The 22,110-nt window shown below is 41.0% G+C and overlaps 2 protein-coding genes across 3 annotated transcripts in view; one reads left to right on the top strand and one right to left on the bottom strand.

Moving 5' to 3' along the window:
- ankrd11 (ankyrin repeat domain 11) overlaps window positions 1–12,843 on the bottom strand; it is a 105,544-nt gene extending 92,701 nt beyond the window's left edge. For both annotated transcript variants that reach the window (XM_085806412.1, XM_085806419.1), the window contains exon 1: window positions 12,378–12,843. The gene's annotated coding sequence lies outside the window, so the exon portion shown is untranslated. The remainder of the gene's footprint in view (window positions 1–12,377) is intronic.
- A 2,301-nt stretch (window positions 12,844–15,144) lies between these two features.
- On the top strand, window positions 15,145–21,988 carry spg7 (SPG7 matrix AAA peptidase subunit, paraplegin). The gene is made up of 17 exons (XM_085806435.1): window positions 15,145–15,506; window positions 15,884–15,986; window positions 16,091–16,180; window positions 16,294–16,535; window positions 16,643–16,782; window positions 17,060–17,162; window positions 17,244–17,369; window positions 17,549–17,711; window positions 17,904–18,077; window positions 18,170–18,294; window positions 18,909–19,011; window positions 19,241–19,351; window positions 19,463–19,578; window positions 20,165–20,321; window positions 20,437–20,600; window positions 20,724–20,801; window positions 20,898–21,988. The coding sequence occupies exons 1-17, from the start codon at window positions 15,288–15,290 to the stop codon at window positions 21,102–21,104; spliced, it is 2,421 nt and encodes an 806-aa protein (XP_085662561.1). The 5' UTR covers window positions 15,145–15,287; the 3' UTR covers window positions 21,105–21,988.
- The last annotated feature ends 122 nt before the right edge of the window (window positions 21,989–22,110 follow it).

The following is a 22,110-nucleotide window of genomic DNA, read 5'->3' as shown; positions in this document are numbered from 1 at the left end:
GGCACAGCACTGCAGATGTGCTGGTGTTTTACATCGCCAATCGACATGCTGACCTTATATACATAAGAATATACAGTTGAAAAGCCTGGGGTCATCAACATGTCGAAGACAATCAACCCCAAACACAAGATACTGAGCCTCGTCTTTTGTAGTTTGTTTTTATGGGGAGGGAAAAAACAAAACAATTAAAATCGTAAATCGCCTGTGGTGTGAGAGAAGCCATACTGCCCAGCTCTAGTAAAGACTCTACAAAGTTATTTTATATTGCACTGAGATGAAAATAAACACATGCTACCAAAACTCAAGTGAAATGTATTGGAAATAAAAGCATAACAAAGTATACGTGATTCGTAGTACATGCACTAAAAGATGCAGAAACACCAGTGAGATGCTTCACTTCTCACCTTTTTTTTTCTTAGAAAACTGTACATTCAAACAGGCTATGCAGTGATTGTGGGTGAGAAATGGCTTTGCATAAGTAATGAGGAGGAATAAAAGGCTGTCCTACATCCACGCCAGAGATTACACTGCTGGCTGCTGTTTCTATAAAAAGATTCACTGCAGGGAGTATGAGTGGCACAAGCACACATGCAACCACGCACACACACATACACACACTCCCTCACAAACACACAGATGGGCACAAAAACAAGGCAAGTGTATTTATAGGGAAGAAGGTTCTAGCATCAAAAGAACTTTAAAGATCAGTGTCTGGTTAACTCACCCAATCACAGATCTGTGACTGATCCAAGCCTTGGCAGACTAACAGTGAAATGCTGGAAAGATTATTGGTAGCTCCAGGCCAAGCCAACTTAAAATGTCTTCTATATTTCCTGTTCTCCTATTTTCCACTTCTCATTTAGACTGCTTCCTTTCTGGGTAAAACAAATAAGTCGGTGTTACAATGTGGCTTCACAACGTGTGACACAGGGATACGATGTGAACGTACACGTCTCAATACGGTGGTGGTGGGGGGGGGGGACTAAACGCATACTGGCCTGTAGCTTTAAGAAGTGCTCTGTGCTGCCACATATTCAGGAGGGAAAGTCCCTGTGCAGGCTGACTGAAGATGATGTGATTTTCCACTCCCTGCTGACTGCTCTGGTTAAACACACTAGCTAATTCCTATCCCTGCCCCCAAAAAACAGACATTTCCTTCTCACCATCTCTGCGACTTCGGTGTGAATATTCTAGACAATATCAAATATCAAAGGGCGGTACATTTCTATTATTTTTGGTTCAATTTACACTATTTTTAGACCAATCCAGGCCATGTTGGTGAGAGACAGTTGTCAGAAAAAACAGTAGCAAACTCAAGAGATATTCAAGTAACAATGAAATACAATAGAGAGCCCAAAACAGTGATTATTTTTGACATTTCTGCTTAAAGGCCAAGGGACTGAATGTGATGTTTGTGCAATTTTGCTATATTTTGCTAACACATTGTTAGTGGTATTGGATAATTTAGATACTGTGTGTAAAAATATAGTATCACTGACTTGGACTACAATACTATAGTCAGTTTGTGTTGAAGGGATTTAGGCCTTGTCCACACCAGCCCGGGTTATCTTTACTGTTCTGTCCAGAAGCAAACAGGCTTTTGGAACCAGAGTCCAGGGGGAAGTTTTCGGTCTATTCGGGTTTCAGCGGTTGCGTGTGGATATGACAACCATTGTTTACGTCAGAGCCAAGCGTGTGCTGGTGTAAATAGTGCCCGTCCGTAGAGGTTGTTAGCTGGAGTTAACGTTAGCATGTTAGCTAAAAGGGACGTAACAAAGTTGTTGTTGTTTATTGGCTGTCAGCTGTATTTGGTTGTCATGTCCAGTTGCTCAACCTAATTCAACAACGGGGGCGCCTGGACGAGCTTTGGTTGCAAAATAACCTGGGTTTGGTGTGTGACAAGGCCTTAAATGCATCTTGGATCAGTTCACAACTTAAACTCAGTTCTTCAATCTATTTGACAAATGGGATTATCTCATCGTAAATCACCTACTTGATTCCAAAGTAAACAGAAGCATCACACAAGTTTTGCAGAGAAATATTTTGACAGGCTATAACAATGTATGAAACAGGTGAGCTAAAATTGGTAACACTTGAAGCGTTGCCACGTTGCTCCTACAGATTTTTCACCGGCTTGCAAGTTCACAACATTAATATTGGTATTTTTATTTTCGCTTTAACAACCTGTCAAGCTTTTTCCAACTGTCGACTGCAGAAACCACCTCTACAGCACCATTAGTAGTATAAAGTGCAGTTACAACAGAGAAGTTGAGTTTAGAAAAATATAGGCTTCTGACTGATACTGGTTAGACACTGTGAAAACACAACTTTAATATCTCAGTGGTGGTCACACATCCACCAAGTAACTCTATCGTATTGCATGCATTAAAGCAGAAGTAAGTGATATATTTGTGTTAATATAAGTCTTAAATAGTTATATCTTCCGACAGCAATCACTTACATAGAGTGTTTGGTCTGAAACACGGGTCTGTCAGTCACTCTGCTCTGCTCTGAGCCGAAGAGAAAACATTTATCGTATCCTACAGTTTTTATCCAATGAGGAGAGAGAACGGCATGCAGGGCTGTGTGTGCAGCCAAGGAATGCCGTGAATGTGGCGACGTAGGGACGAGGACTGTTATGGTGCGTTCAAGGAAACTCGTATTTTTCCGACCGTGAAGTGGTACCAGTTCGATCTGGTACGAGTTCACGGGTCAGAAGTTACGAGTGGCCGTTATAGTGACTTTCACAGGTAAAACAGGTCGGAAAAACACGAGTGGGTTGCCTGAAACGCTACAAAGCCGTAAGTTGTGACTTGAAGCTGTAATTTACGATTTCAAAAGCCTGCCTGGAACGCAGCATTACTGAAAACGACCGGACCACTTACTTCTGCTTTAAGATTATGTATCAAACATAGAAAAAGGTGGACACCTGGTGTGAACGAGGCCTTGGAGCGCCTTCGCTCAGTGTCAAAACAAAACCTTTGCTGAATGTGAGATGGTTTCCAACAAAGCAGCTTCTTCTCCGTGTCCAACCATTCGCTTGGTGCTTCAGGGTTTGATAAATGATCCTGACTTAGAGGTTACCCTGTGCACATAAGACCCAACACAAAACATGCCAAGCAAAACCATTAGCTCACACTAGCAGTGTTGTGATGTGCATTGTTCTTACAAATGAAATTCTGCTTTGTCCACTGACACTTGTCCACTGCGACCGGCCATGTGAATGACATCGACAGAGCTGGTAGAGACACCGACGCAGCCAGTAAAATCTTTAAAAACTTTATGGATGTTTTGACGGAGGCCTCTTTAGACTTCAGTGACTTTCTTCAGGGAAGGAAAGGAAAATATGGAAGGGGCCTTTAACCAAACGCTGCTCACTGCACTGTACCATTTTGTGCGTGGGCGGTCCCCTGTGTGTTTATAAATGGAGGGAGGGCCAATGGTTTAACAAGGTGGGATTCACAAGCATAACATGCACATGTACATGTGCTAGCATGCACGCGCTGCCGTCCAGAGGACCAAAACACAGGACAGAGAGGCTCAGATTTCACCATGCATGGAGAGGCCGTTACTCCCCCTTCAGCTGTACATATTACTGTTCAAAATGTTCAGCAAATCTTTAAGTTATCTGACATTTGGGGTGAAAAAAAAAAACACTGTTCTTGTGGCCGTTTACTAGTACCACTTAAAATATCAAGTGTGAGTACTTTCCAAATGATAGAGACTGTAGTATAGATGAGTATGAGAGCACAGGGTGTGCATATTGATATTAGATTACATTTTACATTTCCCTTAGGTGCTCACAGTACCAATCATTTTTCTTCCATCTCAGTCATTTCTACCTAGAATGAGAACTCAAAGCCAGTGAAGTTTTTTTTGCTTCATCATGATGCACTGTGCTGTAGCACGTACAGCCAGGTTTTAGTTTTCTGTGCATGTCTTTCTACAGCCCTTTAGCTGAGGTGCCAGTGCACTTTGTCTGACTGAAATAAATGAAAAGGCTGCAGTTTGTGTTGCAGTGTGTAGGTCTGTACGTGGCTTTAGCACATTTTCAAAGATGATTCTCAATCACTGTCGTATGCACACCTTCTGAAGACATCCAAGTTATCCTGGAAAGCTGGTTGAACTCTGAAAAAATGACACACTGGCCTCATTCGACTGAACTACAGTTTGTGTCTAAAGCCCCTAATGAGAGCAGGCGTCTTCTACCAGTGTGACCTCCATTACAGCAAAACCAGGGGAGAAGAACCCAAAACCCCATAAGCCTCACAAACAAGACCTCGATGAAGAGCGTGCACAGGTAAATCCTCCCTCAATTACTTAAGGCAATTACCCCCCAACCAAAATATGAAGAAGGCAAAGTAGAAAAAGAATCACTAACAACAGGTATAACATCAGAGTGCTGCTGAAACAGACAGTGGGATGAATCACAACCTCTTTATAGCCACCAGCCCTGGCTGTAAAGACAGAAAAGAGCTGAGTGCTGAAAATGCATGCACTGGTCAAAGGGGTGCTTTAGATCCTTTGTGTTAGGTATACTGCCCCTCAGCATGCTGGCCGAAAAAAACAAAGTATGGCTGCACGTATTGGTGAGCAGGGTTTGTGGGCCCAGACTGATGGACCTCCTCTCTTTGGTATTTAGGTATGCCCTTGCCTTTCATTCACATCCCACTCTCACAAGCGCAGAGGCCCATCTCCCCTCAGTTTTCCCCCTCCCCCCTTCCTGTTGTTGCATTTCAATGTAAATGGGTGGATGAATGGCTGCAGCTGGCCCATCAAAAGGCCAGCCCTGCTGAAGGGCCTTGGTGATTGAGATTCAGCCAGGCCACACCACCTCGACCCTCCCCCCCACCCAACACTTTGTCCTAACACCCTTTACCCCCTGTCTCAGCTTATAGCTTATGTCCTACACGAGGAGGACGGCTGGGCATAAGAGGGCTTAAAGAAAACTGATATAGCCGTTTGCCTCTGAGCACAACAGCAGTCGGGCATCAAGCAATTTCATCAAAGTGGCAATAAATCCCAGACATATTTTATTTATCTCAGGGTGACAAAGGTTGGTTATGGACAAGGCTCCAAATTCTGCTCTATCTCTGCAACGATGTTCGACAAAAAATAGGACAAAAATGCTTTCACATTTATCACGTCTATCATCAATCTGACATCATCCTGCCATACAGGAAGAGGCTGCTGACACTACAATGGTGAAAAGTCAAGTCATGGTGATTTGATTTATCAGGAAAAGCTTTTGCTTCAGTTCTGTAACAGAAAGGCGTTGACCTACCACGGACAGGATAAGGTATTTTTGTCACAAAAAACAGAAGTAACGTGATCTCAAATGGAAAGGTGGGTCAACATGCATGTCCCACCATGAGATGAATCTGGAGATAATGTCATTGCATCATTAAATCTAAAAGCTCTATGTGAAATAAATGTTATCAGCTTCATTTCACGAATGATCGTAAAGAAAATAGTCAAAAGACAGCGCAAAAATGTATTTATTTTCTATTTCCTTCAAATGCTTTCAAAAAATACAACCACCCTCTCCCCCTAGAAAACCCACGCAGCAACTAAGACCTCTGAAAACCTAGGGGAAATCCTGCTGTTTAACATTAACGCTATTGCGTAACGCTAGGACAAACAAGGCCTCCGATTTCCAGTATAATTACTTCAGCTTTGGTGGTGTTGTATACCACAATCAGTATATTCCACTAGCTCTGCAGAAACCGGCTGCCCGACTTCAAATAAGTATCTGCAGCTCTTTGCCAAACCAGTTCACCGTGTAAAACCGATCTAACAACAATGGATCCAGAGCCGCTTCTAACCTCAGTAACATTCACCTAACCTAATCTACGATTCTGCCAGGAAGAACTGAAATGCTTTGTTCACAATAAAAAGCTTTTCCCAATTCTATTCACTGAAGGCTTGAACTGAAAAACAGGTTCCATAAACAATGAGCTGGATCTTATTCTCTCACTTTCACTCTTGCTCTTTAACCAATATGATGTGTATTGTGTTTTATCACGGCATGTTCGAAGGTTTAGAAAACAGACGTGGGCCACATTAGCTTTACATGAAAATGGAAATCCATCTTATTTTAGAAAAGCTTTAAGATTCATGAGGAGAAACACCAACCAAGACAGCCTCGTCTTGCCTTCTTCCCTGTGCGTCAACTGCAGAATGAATAGACCAAAACAGTGAGGCCTAGAGGGACACATCACACTGAGTGTCTCTGCCATCAGCTCCCAGACCTGGCCGACTAACCCCAGAACATTTCCAATGCCACGTATGGATAATAAATCATCCCATGCAACCTCCTGTACAGCAGCACATCCAATCAAAACACCAACTGTAGTCTCCGGATTTGCTCCACCCGTAATTCATGCATGCCCAGACTGAGGGACCCAGCCATTTGTCTAATGGCGTTACATACTCAGGTTCACAATATGCAATGGTTGCTTTTTATAGGCAAGACTTTTACACATTATCTTTCTTCCTTTGGGTTACTCTTTTGAGTCATTCATACCATGTCTTTAACAAAGCTACTGATTTATAAAACTACTAAGAAGATGTGTTGGTGTGAGAGACATAAATAAATCAGGAATTCATACAGAATTGGAGTTAACAGTGTGAGAAGTGTGACTTTAACTAAATAATTTGGGGTAACTCATAATAAAACTCATTGTGTAATAAAATGACACTATGAGCCTACACAGACATCTCGGTAAGACTTCACACTGTGATCCTAGCTGTCTTGCAAACCAATTTTTGCACAAAAAAATCCATGACATCTTCTGTTCTGCAGTAGCGCTTCTAACGATCTTCAAGTACACATAATTATTTGCCTTCTTCTGACATAAATATTTATTATGTCATAAGATTTTAAACCCTTTCAATTAATATCGCAAACTAACAACGCTGCTGGCCGACCCGTGTCATAATGTATTTATGAAAGAATGGCAAGACCGATAAAAACCACCCAAGGACCCAACTCTGGTGCGATGCAAGTTTAGAAATTTTCTGCATACCTGAAATTGTGATCAAGCATATCGGTAACTTTTCCTTTTAAAAATAGGAGCACAAAATATTCCTTCTTCAAGCTCCGATCAGAAAGATCAAAAGCCATGTCTGTAAAAAGCACATTTCTGGAGAAGCAGCAGCGTGCCAGAATAGAGAACCTCTCCCTTTGATGTACAAGAGACTCAGGGAAGAGAAAATATTATCAAGAGTGGTGCAGCGGAAGGCTAGCGCGTAAGCACAACCTAACACGAGTTAAGACTCCGTCAACCATCAGGACCTCCTAAACGCCAAAATTGAGGCTCTACAGTCCCCGAGGGAAACAGCAGGATTGGGGCCCGCCATTTTGTTCCATTTCGCTTCGAGGATAGAGGAGGGGGCAAAGGACTAGACTGAATTTCAAAGGGCTTCAGATGCCATTTGAGTATCCGCTGAGATTGTGCTGGTAGAACAGCAGCTATAAAAGATTTACACAATTTGAACAGGGGAGGAAGAGAGGGGGAGTGAGGGAGAAACAGAAACATAGAGGGAAAGAAGAGGCAGAGACAGACAGAGAGGGAGAGAGAGAGAGGCAAGAAACAGGAGTAGCCATGCTTGTTTACCTAAAAGGACCACACTCTCAGCACAAGAGGGGGAGGGGAGAGCTTGCATAGACAGAGGACAGGCAGAGTGAGTGCTGGAGCTGCAGCTAAAGGCTTCATTTCCCTCTTACAACCAGCACAACGAGCTGTTACATTTTTCCCTTTTGAACCTCAAGATAAAGACTTCTTGGCAATATTCGGGGGAGAAACTGCACAATGAACCGCGCACCATGTCAGCCACCTACGCATTTCATTATTATATAACACATCTTATAAGAGCAGGAAAAGGGCCTCCTATTTTCCCCCCATAACAACCGCTGTATAAACAAAATTACTAGGGTTTGTGTTTGTGTAATGTCGTTGTCATTTCAGCAAATATGCCTCTTTATTTATGCATTATGATTGCCACGTACAAACAAACAAATAGAAAATACCAATCATGACATGGGATGGAGGATTACTGTGGACAGACATGGTCGTTTTACTGGACCGGCTATTTATTGACTCTATATGACATAACATTTTGGATAATTTCATTTTGGCTAACAACATCCGACACCTTGAATATACGACCTAGCACTGTCACAATTAACATCCAGTTGTTTCTTCAACAACAAAACAGATCAGTCAGAATAATTTAAATATCAATTTTCACACATTATGTCCATAAGGCAAGGCAAGGCAAGGCAATTTTATTTGTATAGCCCATAAGCAAACCAACACAGCTAACTACTTGTATAGCTGTTGATTTCAGGGTATATTTTCAAGATGTGCTCTCAGTTGCTATTGCTCGAATAGTAAGCTAGGCTAACTGTTACATGGCATGCAAACAATAAACAAAATCCTCAGTACCATGGCTTTTCAGATTGCTCCGAGTGCAACTACACTGCGTCTTCGGTCGAGTTGGGTTGCGACCTCTCGACCACCACTACCACTGGCCTGTTGTTGAATTATTTGCTCGTTTCAGCTTGACCTACATTTCAATTTCAATCAATAAAAATGACGTTGTGTGACTCCTGCCCGTCATACAGTGCATTCAGTGCAGCAGCCGGAGGCCCACGCCAATTAGTTAGGACAGACAGTTGCGGTAGCGCTGCTTTTTGTTGTCACAGATATTAATTTTTCACAAATTAGCATTTGATTTTTAAACATTTGTTATTTTGAATTCACAATATTTGTAAACGGGCAAATACACTCTGATTCACTGGGTGGAAAAATTAACAGAACAATATGCTGATAAATCAATTAATATCTGGTATGTTGACTTGAAATACTTGAAACCTGCCTTCCCTTTAAAAAAAAAAAGGGCAGGCGTAGGGCTGACAAGTATTTTCTTCATTAATTAACTTATCAATTGTGTTTTCAGCTGACTAATTAGCCACTGAGATCATAAACTGTTAGAAGTACTCATTAGTGACATATCCCTGTATTAGATCTCACACTGACGTCTTAGAATTGCCTATCTTGTTGGACTAATATCAAATAATTCAAAAGGTATTGTAATAGTAAGAAGGTAACACACCAATATTTTCATATTTGAAGATCTGGAACCAAAGGCTCTGGCATTTTTACTCGAGAAATTACGAATGTGACTGATCAAAACTGTGACAAACAGATGAGACTCATCTCATCAAACCACTCTAAATAAATATAAATATAAGCCCTATAAGATTTCAAATGTCAAAATTAAATACCTATCCTCAATATAACTGCTTACATCCATAAAAACTCAAACACTGACATTTAAACTAATGAGTGGCACAAGTAAAAAACTTCCCTCTACAAAACCATTTGACCTCTCAGTTGTCATCTTTTAAAATGATTTATTGAGACTCAGCTAAAGAGTAATGGATTCATACATGGGCATCTGCCATTAAAACAAAAAGGAAGCGATGGAAAAAATCCATATAAAACATTAAAAAAAGGCCAGTGCAAAACAACTGCCAGGCTGGCTACCAGCAATCAGCTTTTGGTTGCCAAGGATGACATATTGGTTGCCATATTGTAATCACGTTAAACTGGATTATAGTGTTCCTGCTGTGTAAATTATAAGCCAATTTCCACTGATAAATGTTACTATGAGTGCATTAAAAGTTAGCCAGGTACAATGTATCTCAGGACATGTGTCCCAGTTTTGCTAAAGGGCCACAATAAAACTTTCAACAGAAGATTTAATTCATTTACAGAATAACTGGTAACCCCCAACAGGCAGAGAATAACATGCAAGCCACTCTGCAGATTGATCACTGTGGTTATTTAACAACAGAGCAAACTGTGTTGAAGAAAAGTTGATATGCAGACTGCAGTGTCATTTTTTTGTATTCTTCCTTCTATGCAACTGCAGTCTCCTCTCATTTATCATCATTTGGGATTCATGTCTTGATGACGTTTCTTCTTTTGTTATACTTTTTCACTAAATCAATACGTGTGGGGATAGCTGTGCTGCTCAATGATGAACTGTGTCATAGAAATAGTCTGCATCATCCTATGCAACTGTTACTGCCGAGTCACCCAAACACAGCAATCAGATGCATCTTGTTCTCTCGCCATCGCTCTTGTTATGGTTTGGCCAGGAGTCTTTTACTAAGCATTTCAGTCAGGTGATACAAAAATACACAGTAAGCCATCTAAGCACCATATTAACATGAAAAACAAAGACAGTAGAGGAGGAGAAACATAGAAATGCTGTCGGCCTTCCTATTACACAAAACCCACAACCCCAAGCTACAATCACGTCTCGTGACCTTTTTGACCCCAGCCGAACTCCATTTCCTGTTGCACACAGATCTGGCCTTTACTAATGGGAACCAGGTGGAGCATAGTTCAGGAGTGTCAAGTAACATGTCAACAGTTAACTACAGGCTTTATTTTGATTTAGTATAAAACAAACATAAGAAAACTAAGAAAAAAAGACAACAGCATGAGAGTTTCATTATTCCTGATTTTGACGTCCTCAATACTGTCTACACGAGGTGCCTACAAATATCGAATTCAACCCTTGTAAATGCCTCCAAAAGCCAATAAATAAAAGGTAAACAAGCACAACTTCACTGCAGACCTGTGGTAACTGTGTTACAGAAGATAATAAAAGAGAGTAAAAAATATTCTACTACAAAACTGACGTTCAGGCCAAGAAACACGATGACATCACTTCATATGTTTAAGAGAAACTGGAATGCAAATGAGACTTTCATCAGTATGTGGGTTAACATACTTTCACTATGTAAACACACCAGTGGTGTATGGATATGTACATATCAGATCTGCTCAAATTCTGCCAAAAAAAAAATCCTTGTTTACATTACATATCCCACACATGATAATCTCCATCTAAAACAGAATAGGGGGTTTGATACCATTTGAATTGAGGGCTTTAACTAAAGCACTGAGAAATAGGACCTACGCAAGCTCAAGGGAGACAGAGATATGCATCACTGCCTCTGCAGTGTAGTCAACATGAACGCCCCAACAAACTAAAACACTCTCAGTATCTTGGTGGAAAACACCACCAGCGGCACTGCAGTGTTTTCCTCAGCATTGGTACTGCACCAAAGTGGAGAGGTTCTCTTCCACGTTCTGTTTCCTTCCACAGCTCGTCTTAGATTCAGGCACGTTATGCCACTCCTTTATATGTTATTTACCATGGAAAACACAGGCACTCCAACTGAACCAACTGGGTTAATTGTGACACTGATCTATCCATACAAGCCCCACTGTTAGTCAGCTAGGTATTTACACACACACACTTCCTGATAAGTCAACTGAGCCTGTGGACATTTCAAAGACCTGTTATTTAAATAGTCCTAAAAAGCATATAGAGTATATTTTCTTCCAAGAGTTTTACTTTTAACAATCTAGTTCATTGATTATCTTGCAGACAGGGGTTTTAAGCACATCCATTTTGCTGTGGGGCTGGAACAGACTGGCAAATTGACAAGACATAGTGCTTCATGACAGGAATTTATGACGATGTGCATACTAACTGGATGTACAGATAGACCAGCGTTATAGCACTTAAGGAATACCATTTAGACAACCAAAAGCAAAATTTGGATGTTGTTAGTGTAATCCCCTGATAAATGTCAACATAATTGTTGCCTTTGATATTACAATTGCCCCTTGGTGTTATTTTTGAGAGTGTGCCAAAAAAGCAAAACGTTGCTCAAAAACTTACTGTACGTGGACAGTGCAAGTGATTCTTTTTTTTTGTTAACTTCCATTACAAACCTTAGATTAGACACATGCACAAGGCTGAGTCTGTTATCTTGCAAGTACGTTTACGTGTATGCATGGCACGAAGGAATGCAGCACATTTGCTCACTATAACATTTTAAATTTTGGTCTTAAAATATCAACACACGGTCCTGTCCGGTCACACATGGGCAGTGATTCGCCACAGCTATTTCTACGTTTGCCGAAACAACTTCACATGGCTCACGTTACCAAATTGTGCAACACTCATAGAGAATTACACATTTGATCCAGACTGTCATCATTAAATAAAACACAAACAAGTAAGAAAATCGAGGCTAAGCAAAAAAAAATGATGGTTTTAAAAAGGTGAATGGTGAGTTTCCAGTGAAAACAACGCAAAACCAATGCATATAGCACATGTTTGGATTTCTTAGTAAATGAAAATACTGCACGTTGACCTTTGTCGCAACACACACACACACACACAACAGCCATGGAGTTAACCACGGGGGTTAGCAATAGTCGGTTTGTTGTTGTTAACGCGTTAGCTGTGCAGGAGTAGTAAGTAAAAAAAAAGCGACTTACCTCTGTTTGAATTTTTCCACAAAGTCTAATATATAAGAGAATCTTTTAATGGTTAGTCTACGCCACGATGTTTTCGGCCGATGCTGGATGGTCCCATTTGTTGCCGTCGGTTCAGTACAGACTGGCCCGGAGACATCCGCATAAACTCGCGACGACCATCGCAGCTCAGCAGCAGCAGCAGCTCGGTGAGATCGAGGCTAGAAGCTGGTAGCTAACTTAGCTTGTTAAAACCGTGGAGACCGACAAACAGACGTCCAAAGAGAGGGGGGAAAAAAGACTAAAAAATATCCACGAAAACGCGATTACAGCATAGCTATTTCATCTTCACTACACACTAAGAAGCTTTAACAGTCCATGTGCACAACGGTAGGCTTGCCTTGGTGGACGTATACCATCAAAATAGCATATTTTGTTTCGGTTTAATCCTCTCCGCCAACCCCATTCGAGCGGTTTTCGAGCGGCCTTTGACTTCGGTTGTGTGGACGACCGACGTACGGGACGGAAATGCTTCGGGAATCAAACGAGCGTCCTGATTGGCTCAAGCACTGTGGGCGGATACCGTTTCCACAGGCTATGAAACTGACGCCATTTTGGATCCACGTAGCATCCTGTTCCCGCTTCAAAACAAAAACAAGCTCGGCTCCAATATGGCCGCCCACGATTCGCAGTTTCAAACGCAAGGGACCACACTCCATTATATAGTTGGAGACGAAGAAAAGGAAATGGAGTACAAGCGCTAGGGTTCACTTGTTTTCTACATCCGTAGAGACCTCAAAGTTTGTTTATTTATGACATATCGTTTACACATTAAAGGAGACATATTATGCTTATTTTACTGCTTTTTGCAGTAAGTTTTTTTTTGATTTTTCATAGGTAAATTAAAAGTGAATATTGATGTTTACCTCTAAAATGACCACTTTAGATTTGTAAGACTGTTGCAAATCTACTAACAAGAACGGTGACGGAACTATCTATTAACTCTAAGTAATGGAACAATTTCTCAAATATAAAAAACACAGATATCAGCCTTCTCCAGATATTTAGTTATGTTATCTGGGTGTAAGTTTTATTTTCCATGGATTGGGTCAGACCTCTTATACAGGGTATAGGTCAGGACAGCGTCAGCAAGTAAACGGGGCGTGCCGGTGAAAAACACTAAGCGCACCCTGTGGTCAGAAGAAACGCAAGATGATGAAACGAAGGCTCTCATTGGCTCAAAGAAAGATCACTGCGCTCTCATTGAGTGGCTTGAAATGTCACTCAAACTGACCTGTACACGTCGCTTTTCATGACGGAGACGAGGATATGAGGACTAGAGAGCTGCTGTGGTCCCTCATAACAGCTGCAGTACCTCCACAGCAATTTTCAGTCTCGTTGGATTGTACTCCTTCAAATTATGACTAAATGCTAAAGTGACGATTCGCAAGAAAACATACAGACTGTGTATGACGCCTCCACGCATCTATTAAATGTGTTAAAGTCTATTTAATCTGCTAAACCCAGTTCACCGAGGTCTGAATCCGGAGCTCCTATCACTCCTCCTGGCTAATAGCGCACTCTGCTGGTCTGCTGCTACTGCGCATCTAAACAGCCTATTATTATTGAAATAACATGCACATTGTTATTGTGTCAGAATACATCATAAAGTACATTTTTACCTGCATTATTTTTTAATAGTTTACACTAACATTAAGTACAGAGACAAGAACAAGATAAGAACACTATGGCTCAAGTAATTATAGTTGTATAAACCAGATGACCAGGCCATTGATGGCTTGATAATAGATATTATTTTAAGAAAGTAGACAACAATTAAAACAGACATTAGGACTGTATGGAGGATAATGAACATATATTATGGTATAGATTAAAGAACAACAACAAACAATTGAAATTATATTCTGAATTTAATTAACTAAATCAAAACACACAAAGCTGCCATTCAAGAGAAACAAAATACAGAATCCCAACACTGCAGGAGTTTAGGTTTAAAATATAATTTTGTCAATATGGATCTTAAATTATTTCATAAATATTTGGTGTGTATATTGAGTCTTCATCTTTTTACAGTCTATGGTCTTCATCCGTTATAGTGTCGAAGATTTCAACTTGAAGACAACAGAATATAGTAGCAATAAAAACATACCAAATGTAAACAAGAGTGCACCACATGATAACCATCAACCTTTTTATTTATAGCACTTCTCAAGCAAGCACAAATCAACATTGAAAACGACATTATCAAGTGACAAAAAGTAGAGATACTTATTGTATGTGAACATACATCAAAGATGCACATGCATAGAAATAAATGCACACACACAAACACTATACATTTACTCTTAAACTCATTGAAACGAAGCAGCAGAGGCATAGTCAGTTCAGTTGTTGAAAAAAAGATCAATAAAATAGATAGATAGATGATGATAACTGATAAACCTCATGCCAGACTGGAGATTGCGGCGTTGCAGTAGTTGCATAAGCGCTGCGCAAACGTGAGCGCAGCCGGGAGCTTCATGAAGCTCATCGACAAAAGGTTGGAGTTCAAAGTTCGACGCAAAGATGTTTTCAGAGGCGAAGAGATGTGTAAAACCGCACCGTGCACTATTCAGCGCCGATTAAACACACGTTTCTGCAGTAATTATAATTATATAACAGTGATAAAATCCATTTTAGAGTAAAATCGCATTGTTTTTGCTTCCACTTCCGTGCGCAGGAAGTCTGTGAGAAGAGCTGATTTGCAGCTGACATCTTTGTTGGACTGTGTGGTTGAATAACAGAGCGAGCTCACTGTGAACGGGGGCACAGGTAAACAAATGTTTTAAAACGCAATTTTAGCCTCTTGTGAAACAGATAGCTATGACACAACAACAACAGTTAATGTAGTGCGATCAGTGAATAACAGGCACCATGTCAGCTCTGTTGTTGCAGCATCGTCTCGGCCTTTGTAGGAGATACAGTGCCCGGTTACTGTGGACACTGTCAAGGCGAAACTGTCACGTATTAACAAACAAGCCAAGATCAAGTGATAGTGTTAGAAATGTATTGTCCCGGTGCATCAATGTCAGAAAGGGGCTTCTCTCCAAGACGGAGCGGACGGTTACAAGTGAACCACAGAAAATCATCCAGGTAAGAAAAAAAAACAACAAGCACGACATTGAGACCATACGCCTGTTTATTTATAAACTTGTTTATAGGAAAACTCTAAGAAAAAAGGTTAGAGATGACACCACAGAAACATGACCATCAGATTTTGAGGTGTGATCTGTTTACATGCAGCCTTTATGATTTAAATTATGGAAAAACATATTATATTATATTTGAGATGAGATTTCCATCAGCAATACCTGTTACACAGACTCAGCTGTATCTCCTTGAGCTTTAAAATGTAGATAATTCCATTGTCTAGAAGTTTTAATCTATTTACAAACTACAGTATCTGTTTCTCTGCCATGTTTTACTGATTTTCTGTTTTTCTGTCACTATAAAATATGTTTGTTTTTTAGAGTCTTCTCCACAGACCACTGAGTCCTGGTTTGGTTGGAATTAGCAAAGAAATCATCAGAAACAACCTGCTGAGGAACCCTGTTGGTTTGATTAATCTGTTAGGTAAACAGTTAGTTTCATTACCATTGGTATGATTATGTACTTATATACAGTACTTATGATGTGACTATATTTTACTCATTAATCATAAATCACTTTAATTTCAGGGTCAACATACTTCTTCAGTACGTCTCAATCAAAACAAGAGAAAAACAAAAGTAATGGACCAAAGGGAAAAACTCCAGAGGAAGATGAAGGTTGGTGATTTAGCAAGTGGCTCTTCAACAACTGTACAATATATGCCTTTTTTTTTTTGCTATATTTCTTTTAATTTTTATTCTCTTTTACCATAATCTGCTTTACCTCCCAGAGGAGAAGAAACGGCGGGAACAAGAGGACCAGATGTACCGGGAGCGCCTGCGAACCCTCTTCATCATTGCTCTCATCATGAGCCTGCTGAACTCCATCAACAGCAGCGGTGGAAACATCTCGTGGAACGACTTTGTCAACGAGATGTTGGCCAAGGGGGAGGTGTCGCGTGTGCAAGTCGTTCCTGAGAGCGACATCGTAGAAATCTACCTTCATCCTGGAGCAGTTATCTTCGGCAGGCCTGTATGTGGAGCAGGATTCAACACACACTTTCCCAGAAGATATGCAGTGCTAACTTCTCACGACCTGTTGTGTTTCCTGCATTTGTTTTTTCTTTTGCTTTTTTGCAGAGGCTGGCGCTCATGTACAGAATGCAGGTAGCCAACATTGACAAATTTGAGGAGAAGCTCAGAGCTGCTGAAGAAGAACTGAATATCGATACCAAAGACAGGATACCTGTGTCGTACAAACGCACTGGATTCTTTGGAAAGTAAGAACAAGACTTTTTCTCTCAGCAAACTTTAAATCAAGAAGAATTCATTTATGAAGTTCCTGCAAAGGCAGCAAGTTGAAGAAGTGCTTTCTATCTGTTAGATTCTTCCTGTCGTTAGTAATTTTATTAAAGACTAATAGGTCCCATCATTATGTATTGTAAAAATACTGCAATGGCACTGGTAAGAAATTAATTTTTAATGCCATGATTTTCTCTCAAGCCTCAAACCTACCAAGGATTCAATACAGTATGTCTTCATCTGTTTGATTTGCAGTGCAGTCTATGCTCTGGGGATGGCTGCTATCGGCGTGGCGATCCTCTGGTATATTTTCAGATTGGCAGGAATGGGAGGAAGAGAAGGCGGCTTCAGCGCTTTTGTGAGTGTCGCCGCATTAGGAAAATGGCATGTGTATATTTAGGGAAGTTGTTGTGTATTAATCCGGTATTAAAATATACAGAATCAGCTGAAGATGGCCAAGTTCACCATCGTGGACGGCAAGTCAGGCAAAGGCGTGAGCTTCAAGGATGTAGCAGGAATGCACGAGGCAAAGATGGAAGTGAAGGAGTTTGTCGACTACCTCAAGGTAAAACACCAGACTCACAGACATATTTGTCAATCTTATACAATACAGTAGCTTTGCTTTTCGTGCAAAGCACTCACAGAAGATTCAGTCATGTATCCAACCTTTAATCTCACAAGTAAAACTTAGATTTTTTTTTTTTGCAGTTAATGACTCGTCACACTTGTGTTTTCTGTTGTCAGAGTCCAGAACGATACCTCGGGCTGGGAGCCAAGGTTCCTAAAGGATCATTGCTGCTTGGACCTCCAGGCTGTGGGAAGACGTTGTTGGCTAAGGCCGTAGCCACCGAGGCCCAGGTGCCCTTCCTGGCTATGGCTGGCTCTGAGTTTGTGGAGGTCATTGGAGGTATGTTAAAAAGCCAGTCAACATATGTAAACATAAGACAGATTTTTCATATAAGAGTGTATACGTGTACAAACTTGTTGGTGTGCTTGAACAACATCTCTAAGCTTCTTTGCTGTGGCCTTATACACCGATGGACAGATAAGATTCAGTATGTTACAGGTTTAATCTGACTTATATTGTGTCTGTGTGCAGGTTTGGGAGCTGCTAGAGTCCGGAGTCTGTTCAAGGAGGCTCGTGCCCGAGCACCGTGCATCGTCTACATCGATGAGATCGATGCTGTGGGGAAGAAGCGCTCCACCAACATGTCTGGTTTCTCCAATACCGAGGAGGAGCAGACCCTCAACCAGCTGCTGGTGGAGATGGATGGTGAGGAGAAACTGGGAGTCAAGAGTAATTTGTCTTCAGTGGCAGGGTTTTCAAATAAAGTAATGAAACTCTAAAATCTTCTTCTTTTACAGGAATGGGAACGACGGACCACGTCATCGTCCTCGCTTCCACCAACAGAGCAGATATCTTGGACAATGCTCTCATGAGACCGGGCAGACTGGACAGACACATCTTTATAGACCTGCCCACACTGCAGGTAGTTTTGAGAACTCTAAGTTACCACTGACTTGAATTAATTGTATTGTATTGTATTGTATTGTATTGTATGTAATTGTATTTCATTGAACTCAAAAAAGCATATTTAGTTCTTAGTTAATGACTTAGTAGAAGTAATATTTTCAGATTTGGTCCCCACTAGTTATGTTGTAAAGCAAAATCTTGTTGTGTATTTATTTGTCACTTTAACTGAGGCAGGAAACACCATAGCGTATTTCACAATCTTATATGTTAAAGGGATAGTTCAATATTTTGGCAAATGTATTTGATGAGTTTGATGAGGGAAACCAAGAAATCCCATTAGCCTCCGTAGCGTACCTCTGAGTAGCTCGCAGCTCTGCTCCGCCGCTCAAAAAATAGCTCACACCAACAATTAATGGTAATGAACCTATTCCTAAGACTATAGTGATTATGGCAATGGGCCAATTTTCCAAAATGATGAACTATCCCTTTAAACCTTTTGTATAGTCACTCCTCTCAAGATCAACATGTGTGTTACTAAAGAAACACCAGGCACTATTCTTGCTGTTTTTAAAATATATTGAATCATCATTTCATGACCATACCTCATTTCATTTCACTCTCGTCTCTCAGGAGAGGAAGGAGATCTTCGAGCAGCATCTGAAGATCCTGAAGTTGACCCAGCCTGCAAATTTCTACTCCCTGCGTCTGGCTGAGCTCACCCCGGGCTTCAGTGGTACATACATATTTACTGTTTTGTCCTCATGTTAAATCTATGAACGTCTGTGGCCATCACTAAAAAAAAAAAGAAGCCTGTGCCCATGAATAAACATAAACTCTTGCTGGACAAATAGGAAACATCTTTGCACGTCATAACACAACGCTGTTGATGTTAACTGAAGTGTCAGTCCCATATGGTGAACATGAAATCTCTGCTGCTACAGTAACTCACTTTGTCTCTGCAGGTGCGGACATCGCTAACATTTGTAACGAAGCTGCTCTGCATGCGGCCAGAGAGGGACACAAGTCCATCGATACCTTCAACTTTGAATATGCAGTAGAGAGAGTTATAGCAGGTACAGTGATGCATGCGATGTACAAGGGGAAAATAATACATTTGATATAGTCTCAGATGCTACTTTGGAGAAATATGATAAATTTGTGTATATTTGTGTGTGTGTCCTTAGGAAGTGTAAAGAAGAGCAAGATCCTGTGTAAAGAGGAGCAGAGGATCGTTGCCTTCCATGAGTCAGGACACGCTCTGGTTGGATGGTTACTGGAACACACAGAAGCTGTGATGAAGGTAACACACTCTAAAATGAATTTTAAGACAAGCCCTTTGTAAATACACAATCAGCACATCATTTTATATCTTCTTAGTTTTGTTTTAATGTGATTCAATCATGCAAACAGTGTGATTTAAGTAAAGCTTGCATTCTATTGCGATATAGAGAAAGATGAAATGTCATTTTTCATTTAAATTAACTCAGGTTAAGAGTGCTGTTTTTGCAGTTTATACAAATGCAGGAACTGTGTATTATGTTAAAGCTGTCTAAATGATACTGGGTCTCTGTTCTCTCCATTGTTCTGCCTGTTTGCTCCTTTGGGCCTTTCACACATCTATGAGTCAAAGCCAGATGGACCGAACATTAAACTCAGCGTTAAATATGTAACACTCAATTAATATGCAGATTTATGTTGGTTTCCAGATGGGCCACCAATAAATGCAGCCTCAGTATATTTATGAATGGTTTTAATTACTAAACCAGAATTATGAATGAATAAGGCTTAGCGAAAATTTAAACTTTAACAAAAAACATTTAATAACAGACATTAAGCTTCTCCCTCTGCTCTGCTCATGTTGTGTGTGATGTCTTATTTTTTTTCAGGTGTCCATTGCACCACGCACTAATGCAGCCCTGGGATTTGCCCAGATCTTACCCCGTGACCAGTACCTGTTCACCAAGGAGCAGCTGTTTGAGCGGATGTGCATGGCTCTGGGAGGAAGAACAGCCGAGGCTATCACCTTTAACAAAGTTACAACAGGTTAGACTCCATCTATTGGACAACCACTGGAATCACAACCTTGTTTCAAGAATTGAAATAATAAACTCTTATATCCTTATATCCACACTGAAATGTCCTCTCTGTCTGTCTCCAGGAGCTCAGGACGACTTGCGTAAGGTGACACGTGTGGCCTACTCCATGGTGAAGCAGTACGGCATGTGTGACACAGTTGGACAGGTCTCATTCCCGGAGACGGAGGAGCAAGGTGCCATTGGACGTCGTCCTTTCAGCCAAGGCCTGCAGCAGCAGATGGACCATGTGAGTTCTAAAATTAGGAATAAGTTCCCTCTTCTCAAATTAGCGCCTTGTGAATGATGACATGAGGCGTTTTGGTCATTACCTTTAAAAGCACAGATTTGACAGCAGTTGTCGATCTTTCAGGAGGCGAAGATGCTGATAGCCCGAGCGTACAGACACACAGAGAAGCTGCTTCTGGACAACAGAGACAAACTGACACTGGTCAGTCCTTCCTTCTTTGATCGTACTTTTTCTGCATGTGAGCCTTTTTATTTTGTATGATAAGTCACGCTTCTTTGATGGGGTCTGTGTTTCCAGTTGGCGAATGCACTGTTAGAGCGCGAGGTGGTGAATTACGACGACATCGAAGCCCTGCTCGGTCCACCGCCCCACGGACCCAAGAAGATGATCGTCCCACAAAGCTGGCTGGAGGCCGAGAAGGACAAGCAAGACACAGGAGAGGACGAACCTCAACCACCTCAACGCAAACACTCAGATGAAGACATGAATCCACAGCTGGTCTGATCTTTAATGTGGTCGTATCAGAGCTCATCTCCAGCTGCTGCATCTTGTGCAGGGTCATCACACGGCTGTGTGGCACTGATTCCTCACTGTGAAGCTTTATAGTGCTGGATGAGAAATCGGCAAAGTTTTTCTTCTCTGCAAACTATGCAGACTTTGGTGTAAATGAACATTTGCACTAATTAGTTGGCCGATTTTAGATCTGAAACAAGCTAGTGCGTCACTCAGGAAGATTATTTTGGGTGGATTTCCATGATTTCTTTTACTTGTTTGCTGCACAGCCATATCAGTACAGCCTGGGCACAATAAAAACTACTCTAACTAGCATTAAATGTAACCAGCAATTAAATGCCCTCTCTTTGAATGTACTAACACCTGGGGCTGGTCTGGGATCATTTTATGCAGGCATACTGTCGGCTTGTAGTCATGGATTACTCTTATTAGAGCTGCCCAATACACATGACTCATATCTACACAAATACATCTCTGTATAATTTTGTTTGCTTCTGCAGGAGAGAATAATAACATACTGTAGTAAACTGCTGTGGACATTGATACATAATAGCGTGTACTTTTTTTTTTGAGAAGGCCTGAAACAGAGGTGATGAATAACAAATGAAGCATTTCTCCATCAGTGAGGAAACTTCTACACTTCACATTTTGAAAAAGGCCCTTTAAGCAGGAAATCTCAAATGTCCTGTTGGGTTGATTATGCAGCAGCTATTAGTCCATACACCTCAGTGCTGCTCTCACCAAGAGACATATAAATTGTGTTAACAGGCTGAGGTTGTGTCCTTAGAGGCTGTGTATCGGTTTGATTGCAAGAAGTGAATATTTTGTCCCAAAGGTTGGTGTCGCTAAATATTTAATAAAGGTTGAAGTTTTATTTAAATATTGTGTGTTGCTCTATATGTAGCATTTCCTCTCCGGTGGTACCAGATACATCTGTCCATGAATGAATGAAGACTAAACCTAGTACAGCCTGTTTCATAATGAACAGCACAGACAC

The sequence above is a fragment of the Trachurus japonicus genome, chromosome 3, assembly GCF_045865225.1.
Source record: "Trachurus japonicus isolate A0001 chromosome 3, Traja_1.0".
NCBI classification, from domain to species: Eukaryota; Metazoa; Chordata; class Actinopteri; order Carangiformes; family Carangidae; genus Trachurus; species Trachurus japonicus.
Note: the sequence above shows the minus strand (reverse complement) of the source record. Positions and strands in the feature narration are given on the sequence as shown.